This window comes from Acanthisitta chloris, unplaced genomic scaffold (assembly GCF_000695815.1).
Source record: "Acanthisitta chloris isolate BGI_N310 unplaced genomic scaffold, ASM69581v1 scaffold19023, whole genome shotgun sequence".
NCBI lineage: Eukaryota > Metazoa > Chordata > Aves > Passeriformes > Acanthisittidae > Acanthisitta > Acanthisitta chloris.
Window position 1 is genome coordinate 3,565 of NW_008664500.1, and position 10,520 is coordinate 14,084.

A 10,520-nucleotide genomic window follows, 5' to 3' on the forward strand; every position below is an offset into this window, starting at 1 on the left:
CCGTGGCTGCTCTCCAGCCAGACCTCTGCGTGTCCGGAGGAAGGGACAAGGTGAGGTACCCCCTGCCATGGGCATGGGCAGGGAAAGGTGTTGGCAGGTTAGACAATGAGGTTTCAACGTGAGTTTCGAACGTTGTGGGAGTGGTAACAGCTTTGTCAGTCACTGAATTGAGGTAGAAAAGATGAGCTTAGAATGAGGGCACACATGGAATCATGTTTTATAACCTCTCCAGAGCTCAGATTGCAGCCAAGGCTTGGGATCACTTGTGTTACAGCTCTCTGAAGACAGCTATGTATGCTGTTAGGAGCTCAAAACCAGAGGAACCTGTTCCCTCTCCTGTGGACTGTGCACAGGTCTGAGTATAATGTAACCAAAGACAGGCAAACCCTCCCAGCCCTGCCCTCGTGCTGATCCCCTCTCCCTGTTCCCCCCCAGAGTGTGGCTGTGTGCAGCTGGAGGTCGGGGGCTGCACTGCGGCGCTTCGTGGGGCACGAGCGGGAGGTCACCAAGGTGAGTGTGGGGAGGTCTCCTGGCAGGAACTGGGAGCCAGGAATGATGGGGCACTGGTGTGTCACCCACACAGGGCTCAGAACACATTAGGTTTTTCCCAAAGGGCCCAATTGGTAGTTTTCTGTCCAGGGAAACAGTGTGGCATGGTGTATCCAAACAGGGCTGCAGCACATGTGCTTGGCTTCCCCTCCAGCAATCCATGTAGCAAATGCTTGTGGATGGATTATGAGGTCAAGTTTTTCATTTGGAGATGCTGTTCACTTGGCTTCAGGTCTTGTTCTGCTAGGCTTGTTACTCCACAAATCAGCCATGCCTGGAACAGCAGGGCTTTAATTTTCCTTCTGGGATTGCAATGACAAAGCCAAGCACACTCTGGGGAGAGCAGACGTGCACGGGTGGGTGTGTGGTGTGGCTGGTGCACCTCTGCTGGGGATAGCCCCAGTGGGTCCTCTGGGGACAAAGGGGACATTGTTCACCCCAGTGCTCAAAGCAATTGGGCCCATTTGGGGTTTTAAGGAAGCTGCCATAAAATTGATGGTTTCTAAGGACAAGATGTGAGTACCCACCCACCATCCATCCCACTCCCTGGCTCTGAGGACATGGACAGGGTGTGAAGGTCAGGCTCTCCCCATGTCTTGGGCTGTAACAGGACAGCAGTGCTGTGCTCTCCCAGCACAGAGCTGTGCTGGGAGGAAGGATAACCAGCTTCTCCCTCTTGTCCTTGGCAGGTCACCTCTGCCCTTGACTCCAGCAGAGTCTTCAGTGCATCCCGGGACAAGACGGTGATGATGTGGGAGCTTCACGGGACCTCAGGGCCAAGCCAGCACTTCCCAGGGCATGACCTGGTTGTTACTGGGCTGGCTGTGAGCCCAGGTGAGGAACAACACAGCCCCAGTCCCCAGGGACTGACTGACAACCTTCCTTGCCTTGTTTCTGATGTGAACTGGTGGTTGCAGATGCCTCCCAGCTGTGCACAGGCTCACGAGACAACACCGTGTGCAAGTGGGACACGGAGACCGGAGAGCGTCTGGGCAGAGCCATGATCTCCAGGAATCTGGTAGGAGCTGCTGGTTCCACACATCCCATCCTGTCACCTCCCTGCCTATGTGGTGGTTTCACTCCTGAGGCTGCATAGGGTGAATTTGCTGGGAGCTTGGTGCTACAGGGAGGCACTGCAGAGGGCCCATGTGCACCTGGGGAGGCACAGCTTGAGGCTGGTTCCTCCTTTCTCCAGGTAACAGCAAATCCAGGAGCACAAATGTACCAAGGGACATACAGCAGTTTATTAGTGCTCTAAGTCAGAGTTGGAAAAGTCCTCTAGGGTCATTGAGTCTAAGACAAGTTAGACTACCAAGGCTACCACTATGTCCCCAAGTGGACCCACATGGCTTTTAAATCACTCCAGGGATGGTGACTCCACTTCTGCCCTGGGCAGTCTGTTCCAATGCTTGACAACCCTTTCCATGAAGAAATTTTCCCTAATAGCCAACCTAAGCCCTTCCAAAGCAACTTGAGGCCTTTTCCTCTTGTCCTGCCCCTTGTTCCCTAGGAGCAGAGCCTGATCCCACCTGGCTGCACCTCCTGGCAGGGAGTTGTAGAGAACAATGAAGTCCCTCCTCAGCCTGGGCTGCAGGCAGAGGTGACTCTGCTCCTTCTTCCCTCTCCACAGGTCACACACCTGTGCTGGGTTCCAGGGGAGCCCTATGTCATCCAGACCTCGGAGGATAAAACCACCAGGTAAATTCTATGTGTGGCCACAGAGCAGGGAGTTCCAGCCTGAGGCACGTGGAGGTTAGGGGAGATCTCAGTGCACAAGAGGCTGTTTGTGGTTGTTTGTCATGACCTGCTGCCAGGGTGGCTAGCAGCCTCCTTCCAGTCCTCTGGGTCTTGGAGCACTGGCTCGTGCTAGGGGAGGACAGCATGGGGACAGAGGGGCTGTAAGCAGCACTGGGTGGTGACTGTGGGTGAAAAGGAGAATTTATCATAGTTTTATTGTATATTAAGGAGTTGTAATGGAGCTTTGAGATCATCCAGCCCCAACCCCCTGCACTTCCCATCAGAACAGGTTGCTCAAGGCTTTAGCCAACCTGGCTTTGAGCACTGCCAGGGTTGAGGGGTCTTATGAAACAGAAAGCTCAGCACAAGCTGCTGTGGCTGGAGAGTGATCCAGGCTGGATACCTGCAGGGAGAGCTGTGGGAGCTGGAGGGCAGGAGGGACACTGCCCCACGAGGGACAGCAGCCAGGGCAGAGCACGAGGGCATGGCCAGGGTGTGCGGGAGGGCACCGAGGGAAGCCCATCGTGACAATGATGCCTCAGTTTCCCCACCTGCCAGGGTCTGGGACAGCCGGGAGCTGCAGGTGGCACACACATTTCCAGCCAAGCAGCACATCCAGACGTGCTGCGACGTGAGCCAGGACGGGCGGTACTGCCTCAGCGGCAGCAGCGGCTCCGCTGGCCAGGGCGGCGAGGCCACCGTGAGTGTGCTGGGCCCCAGGCCTGCTGCTCCTCTTCCTTCTCCCTCCCCACCCATGGCTGACAGCAGGGAGCAGCACAGCCGTGCTCCAAGGCTCTGCTTGCTCCCACTGCCTTGCCTGGTGCCACCAGCCAGAGCTTAGTGTCTTCGTGCCTGTCCCATGGGAAGTCTTCTCAGAGTAGTTACTCCTGATTAAAGCACTGGGATATGCCCCATCCCTGGAGGTGTTCAGGGCCAGGTTGGTTGGAGGCTAGTGGAAGTTGTCCCTGTCCGTGGCAGGGGGGCGGAGGCAGCAGGACGGTCCTTCCAGCCCAAACCAGTCTGGGATTTCATTTCAGTAAAACACTGAGGAGCTCAAGACTCTTGCAGAAAGCCTGTAAGGGAGCCCTTGCTTCAGGTGTTTCCAAACCTGGGATTCAATCCTGCACCTCACCTTGTGTGTGAGGATGAATAGGATGAGACTATTCCATCCCACCCTGGGAGAACAGGGCTGAGGACAGGAGCAGGCTGGAGATGTGGTTATCTGCCTGCACAGCCCATCAATGGGTGTGGGCACATGCTCAGTCACCAGTGGTTGAAAACTCTTTGGGGTTTGATGTTCTCCAGCCCTGTGAGCATGAGCAGGGACAAAGGCAGTAGTCACTGAGGAGCAATTTACCCAACCCCATCTTCCTTTCTTTGTAAAACAGCTCCAGTGGCAGAGCTCAGGCTCTGAGCACTGCCTGTTGCCTTGCAGCTGTGGGACCTGAGGCAGACCAGGAGCAGAGTGTGTGAGTACAAAGGGCATTACCAGACCACCACCTCCTGTGTCTTCCTGCCCTGGGGCTCAGCACTCACCCCCAGCATCGCCACGTCCTCCAACGACAGCACAGTGAAGGTCTGGGACAGAGACACTGGAGGTAGGAGATGCTCCTGCCCACCCCCTGTGCCTTCCTCTGGCATAACAAAACTGCTTCCTTTCTGTCTCCTGGTGGTGATGGGCAGGATGAGCCTGATATCTATGGAGTTTACTCCAGTCCAGCTGCAGGGCAGAGTGGAGATACACCCCAGAGCAAAGCCAGGGGCTTCTGCTTGGCCTACAGGTTCAGCAATGAAAGGACAAATGATAAAAATCAAAACAGGGAAACTCCTGAGCTTTTCACAGGTGCAAGTAGAAAGTTGTAAGGAGCAGAAGTTGTGCTGGAGGGCAGAGGGTTGGTCAGCAGCTGCCCTCACTTTGGTTGTCCTCTTGAAGAGGAATTGTAGGTGTTTCAGAGTTAAATCTGGTGGTGAGGGATGAGTCCTCCCCTGAGCTGGACACAAAGGCTGTGTACCTGCCAAGTGCTGCCATAGCAGCAGGCAGAGACCTCTTGGGAAGCTGTTCAGGTTCAGAGCCCAGTCCAGCATTAGACACTCCCTGGGGCTAAGCCCTGCTCCAAATGCACCTATTTAAGATGGGATGAAAATAGACACCAGAGGATCTCCCACAGAGAAGCTCTCACCTGTCGGTCCCTTACCTGTCCTTTCACCCTGTGCACACAGGGCTGGCAGCAGCTTTGATCCTGCCTTCCCAGCTGGCTCACTCCACAGTGGTCAGGAGTAATCCAGGTGCTCTTAGAAGGTTGTAGGTCACCACAAGAGACAGTTGCCTGTAGGTCCATGCCAAGTACAGCTCTGTTAGCAGCTCAGCATGGGGCTGGGGTCGCTGCACAAGCACTCAGGGTCTAATGCACAAAATCCCCTTGGGGGTTTAATAACAGACACAGAAGGGCTGATGTGGTGCTGGATATTGCACACATTTCTCACCAAAACTGTGAGTGTAGCACAGCTCTTAGGAAAACCTGTTCTGAACTGTAATCTGGGAGAAAAGGCATGTTGGGAATGCCCTGCAGCTCTGCCCAGTTGGGTTGGTGTCCATCCAGCCCTGCTTCCCCTCCAGAGAAGGGGCAGAGCCTAACCCCAGCCTGGATCCATGTCAGCAGGCCACTGCCCAACTGGGCAACACACAGATCCCCTGTGGAGCTCACAGGGGTGGAGAGAGTCTTTTCCAGAGGGCACTTCTGATGCCTTTGGATGTGGGAACCAGGACAGTGAGGGGAGCAGCTCACACACTTCAGGAGAGCAGAGGGACACGTGGGCAGAGCTGGGAGGGAGGAGGTTGGTGTGGTCCTGCCTCACCTCAGCAAGCCAAGTGTCCTGAGTGACTTCTCTCCCTCCACAGCCTGCCTGGCCACCCTGTTCCTCGAGGGCTCAGGCCCCCTGGCCTCCCTGGCTGCCTGTGACAGCTCCACACTGCTCTGTGCCAGCTCCAACTCTGGCATTCACGTGCTGCAGCTGAGCGGCGGCGCAGAGCTGCAGCTGGAGGAGGTGGCAGTGTTCTGACCGCTGTGACCTCCGGCAGAGACTGTCCCACGGGGGGATGTGACCCCCCAGAGCCTCTCCTGACCATGGGCACCAGGACTGTGTGCCTGAACAGCAGGGCTGGGAGTGACTGGCTGGTTTGTGGGCAGCAGGAAGGCACTAGAGCTGTCCAGGAGGAAAACCAAACCCTGGATGCAATCAGGCCAAGCTCTTGCGCCTGAGCCTCATGGATTTTCCTTACAAACCCTCCCTGCAGGGCAGTGGAATGGGATGGGGCACAGGGAGATGAGCTGTGAGGAGCCAAGGAGCAGACACTTTAGCCCCAGGCTGAGCACACACAGGTGGGATCCAGGCTTGGACCAGATGAGACTTCTGTTAGTTGCTGGTGTCTCACCCCATAGTGTTTTCCCTGGAGTCACCAAGCTGGCCACGGGTGGGGGGTGGCACCATGCTGCCTGGAATGGAGAAAGCCCAAGACACTCTGCTAGAAGAAAAGTAACTGGTGAGTGGGTTTGGGCTTTCCTTAAAACATCTTCTCCAACTGCACTGTGAGTGTTGGGAACAGAACTGTGCTCACACTGCCAAGGAACACGACAGTTGCTCTCCAGCTGACAGTGGGGACATGGATTGGTCTTCTCTTTACTCCTGGACATTTTCATGGAATCACAGAACCTCCTGAGCTGGAAGGACCTACAAGGATCACCAGTCCAACTCCTGTCCCTGCACAGGACACCCCAACACTGCACCCTGTGCCTGAGAGCATTGGCCAAACACTCCTGGAGCTCTGTCAGCCTTGGGGCTGTGCCCACTGCCCTGGGGAGCTGTTCAGTGCCCAAACACCTCTGGGGGAAGAGCCTTGTCCTGATATACAACTAACCCTCTGCTGACACAGCTCCAGCTGTTCCCTGGGCGCTGTCACCCGAGAGCAGAGCTCAGAGCTGCCCCTGCACTGCCCCTCCTGAGGAGCTGCAGACTGCTGAGGTCTCCCCTCAGTCTCCTCCAGGCTGAACAAACCCAGTGCCCTCAGCTGCCTCTTAAAACAGCAGACAGGAATCAAACTATGTGTCGTGAAATTCCTGTAATTTCTCCATTCCTTAGTCCAGGATGCACATTGAAAATGTGTTTTGATTCTCCAGAACACAACATTTGCAAAACCTCTACGTAAAGAATAACCAAGGAAAACTCCCCCCAGGGTAAGGCAGAACAGAATCCTACACTGAATGACCTTTGTATCACCTCAGGTGATACAAAGACACAGCAAAGCTGAATCAGGAGATGCCTACATGGATTAGCAACTTCCAGTCTATGGGAAGGCTCGAGGAGTAGGACATGAGGTGGTACATGGAGAAGAAAAACTTCCCTGGCCTTGGATATCTCTACTGTGAGTGGATCCAAGGGGATGCAGACCTCCATCCAGAGGCAGGGGAAGAACTGTGGCACCACGTGCCTCTCTGACAGCTCATCTGTCTGTCTCTAACTGCAAATCAAGTTTGAAGCCACAGAGTCCTACCAAAGGCTCCTGGAGAAGGGAGAAGGGCAGAACAGGCTGAACCTGAGGTGCTCTGTGGTCACCTGCAAATGTCTAACACAGGCTGGAGGACACCTGGGAGCCTAACTTGGAAGGGAGGGTAGAAGCAGATGGATCACCTCAGCTGAGCAGAAAGTGATATCTGCAGTATGAACAGTCCTAGAGGTGAGAAAACCATCCAAAAATCATCCAAGAGTTGACTCCAGTCAAGCCTCAGCCAGCACTGCTGCTTCACCAGCCCTGAACCCCAGAGCAGCCCATGGCTGCAGCTGCTGGAACATGTGTTGGAATTGCTGGTTCCTGTTTTTTTCCTTTAATATAAAAAAGTCCCAGTTGAAAACCATTAACATCCCCATCCCAGTTCACACCCAGATCCTCTGAGCTACTCAGCTGTCCACAGCTTGAAGGTTCTGTCGTAGGAGCAGGTGGCAATCAGCTGCCCATCCAGGGAGATGTCCAGGCCCATCACCTTCCCCTCATGCCCTGCCAGGGTCTTCAACGGGGACCAGCCAGGGTGGGTCCAGATCTTGGCTGTGTTGTCATAAGCTCCTGTGAGCAGGAAGTTCCCATGGTTGGCTGAGGTGGAGGAGAAGAAAGGAGAGAAGTGAGTTGCAAATAAACATGACAAATCTCAAGCACAGGCCTTGTTGAGCTGCAGGTGTGGTTTTGAGGTGCACCATCCCCATCCTCAGCTCCAGAGGGACACGGACAGGCTGGACTTACGTTCAAACTTGACTCCTGTCACCAGGTTCTGGTGGGCAGGGATGGTGTAAATGCACTTCCTCTGCCTGAGGTCCCACACCTTGCAGGTGTTGTCACCACTGCCCGTTGCCACATGGTATCTGCCCAGGGGGGAGGAAGAACATTGGTTGGGGGCTGAGATTGGTACTCAGAGTGCAAACCATGCAGACTCCCTCCTCCCTTCTTACCCATTTGGGGAGAAGTTAATCCCATAGATCTCCTTCAGGTGACCTTCCAGGAACATGATGCAGCGTCCAGTGCGCAAGTCCCACACGCGGCCAAAGGCATCCAGGCCACTGGAATCACAGAATCACTGGTTTGGGTTGGAAGGACCTTAAATCTCATCTCATCCCACTCCCTGCCAAGGGCAGGGACACCTTCCACTATCTCAGGTTGCTCCAGGCCCTGTCCAGCCTGGCCTACTAAGACAAGTGTTCTCAGGTGCAGAGGTTCAAACACCTGGAGCTGAGTCACACTAACCTGACACAAGGCAAAAACAAATCCTATATCCCATCCTGCCCTCTGACAGTATGAGACCATTTACCCAGCAGGATCTCTGGTCAGCCCCAAACCCTTGGAAACATCTCCCACCCAGCCCTGACCAAAGCCAACTGACCCCGTGCCGGCGAGGGACCCGTCGGTGTGGAAGGCAATGTCATAGACCCCTTTGCTGTGCCCCTCCTGGTGCAGGATCTCCTCCTGAGCCTCCAAGTCCCACAGGCGCCAGGAGTGATCATAGCTGCAAAAACAAAGCAGTTGTCCAACTAAATAATGGAATCATTGAGGCTGGAAAAGACCTCCAAGACCATCAGTCCTACCATTCCCCCAGCACTGCCATGTTCACCAGTAACCAGGTCCCCAAGTGCCACATCCACAAGTTTTTTGAACACCTCCAGGTTTGCTGACTTCACTCCTGCCCTGCACAGCCTGTGCCAATGCTTGATCACCCTTTCCATGAGGAAATTTTCCCTAATACCCAATCTAAACCACCCCTGGTGCAACTTGATGCCATGTCCTCTGGTCTCCATGTATCTCCAAGAAGAGTAACAGGATCTGTCACTATCTGGAGGCATTTTATTGCCACTGGAGACCAACAGTGTTTCAGAGAAGGGAATCCCAGTGCTCTGCTATTGCTGACACTGCACAGTCCAGCTGTGGTCAGTAATGGCCAAGCCCTGCCCATGCCCAATCACTGTGGGCACACACTGGTACCACTGGGCCACCAGTGGGACAGTCCATGATCATGTCTGAAAGCAAATCATAGAATCATCAAGATTGGAAGAGACCTCCAAGATCATCAAGTCCAACCAGTAACCTGCCAAATCCCAAATGTCCATACCAGGTGGTGCCCAGGAATCTCCCAGATGGATGCCACATCACTCGTGCCACTCTCATGCTGTGTCCTTCAATATCTGCCACTGGTTCATCACTGAAACACAGGAGCAAACCCCATTGGGCACTGGCCACAGGTGTCTGCTTCCAGCCAGGCCTCTGCAAAGACATTCTGAGCACAGCAAACAATCCAATTACATCAAACCAGACAGGAACATCAGAGTTATGCCTAATGACTCCAAATTCTGCCTTTGGTTCACACTCCTAAAGCTCTAGGTGAAGCCCTTTATCCACACTCATGTTGGTTATAAAGTTCTCCTTGAAATAATAATGATGATGATTATTCCTGAAAACTACCTAGGCCTTTGTCATTAGCACTTTGAATGTGCAGAAACAAAACAGAGACTACCCCAAGCACAGGTGACTCCACAGAACACACCCTGAACTGCAGCAAATCCTGCTGTTCTGAGGGATTGCAGGAGGCAGGATGGAGGGAATATTTATTCTCCCAGGACAGGCAGCAGGTCAGGAGCCCTCAGCAGACAACCTGAACAGCAGTTAAGTTTCCTTCCAACAGGTTCATTAAGAGATGTGCTCACATGAGGCTAACAACCCTCTGTGCCCTTACACAGGGCACTTCTGCTGTTGGAAATGGTGAGTTTCAGCCAAGGATAAACAATTTGGGATCTGTGAGCTTCCTGCTCTTCTTGGTGCACTGCAGGCTCCACTTCTCCCACAGGTGCTGCTGGGGCTCTAGTGCCTGCACTGCTGCTCTCTTCTTCACAGGCCTCAGCCAGATGCTGCACCTCTGCCAAAACTCCACTGTGCAGGGCCAGAGCCACTTGCTTTCAGCACAGGTTGAAGCTTTTGTGCATGGTTGTGTGTTTGGTCAGTCCCTCTCCACCCCCTGGTGCTTTCCAGTCACTCAGAAGTTCATTTCACAGAATCACAGGATATATAGAGTTGGAAGGGACCCACAAGGATCACCAGTCCAACCCCTGCACAGACACCCCAACAATGCACCCTGTGCCTGAGAGCATTGGCCAAACACTCCTGGAGCTCTGCCAGCCTTGGGGCTGTGCCCACTGCCCTGGGGAGCTGTTCAGTGCCCAAACACCTCTGGGGGAAGAACCTTTTCCTGATATCCAACCTCACCCTCCCCTGACACAGCTCCAGCTGTTCCCAGTCCTGTCACTGGTCACACAGAGCAGAGATCAGAGCTGTCCCTGCCCTGCCTGCCCCTTGTTGTATACAGAGATGAGATCTCCCCTCAGTCTCCTTTTCTCCAGCTGAACAGACCCAGTACCCTCAGCTGCTCCTCACATGACTTCCCCTCAAAGCCTTCACCATCTCCATGTCCCTCCCTTGGATCCTCTCTAATAGCTCAACATCTTTCTTATATTGTGGTGCCTAAAACTGGATGTTTAATATCCAATGGGAAAATCTTCTCCTAAGTGAAAGGTGAGAATGAAACAATCCCCAAACTTTCCAGCCATCACGCCCAGCAGTTTACCAGTGCCCAGCAGAAATTCTGACTCCTTTCAGATGATCTCCCTCACCTTGACTCCCCTAATCAGGGTGATCTCTTCCTGCT

The 10,520-nt window shown here is 54.0% G+C and overlaps 2 protein-coding genes across 2 annotated transcripts in view; one reads left to right on the forward strand and one right to left on the reverse strand.

The window, feature by feature from the left end:
• Positions 1-5: 5 nt before the first annotated feature.
• On the forward strand, positions 6-5,346 carry WDR31 (WD repeat domain 31; the record flags this gene model as incomplete). Its single annotated transcript, XM_009071384.1, has 8 exons — positions 6-50; positions 436-510; positions 1,239-1,383; positions 1,467-1,567; positions 2,180-2,247; positions 2,845-2,986; positions 3,722-3,884; positions 5,186-5,346. Coding segments are annotated over 8 exons (900 nt in total), but the record flags the coding sequence as incomplete, so codon positions are not given.
• Positions 5,347-7,150: 1,804 nt separating this feature from the next.
• PRPF4 (pre-mRNA processing factor 4) overlaps positions 7,151-10,520 on the reverse strand; it is a gene marked incomplete at its 5' end in the record, with an annotated part of 9,249 nt that continues 5,879 nt past the window's right edge. The window contains 5 exons of the mRNA XM_009071385.1: positions 7,151-7,429; positions 7,577-7,695; positions 7,783-7,890; positions 8,211-8,333; positions 8,934-9,023. Coding sequence (XP_009069633.1) covers positions 7,236-7,429; positions 7,577-7,695; positions 7,783-7,890; positions 8,211-8,333; positions 8,934-9,023 — 634 coding nt within the window. The remainder of the gene's footprint in view (positions 7,430-7,576; positions 7,696-7,782; positions 7,891-8,210; positions 8,334-8,933; positions 9,024-10,520) is intronic.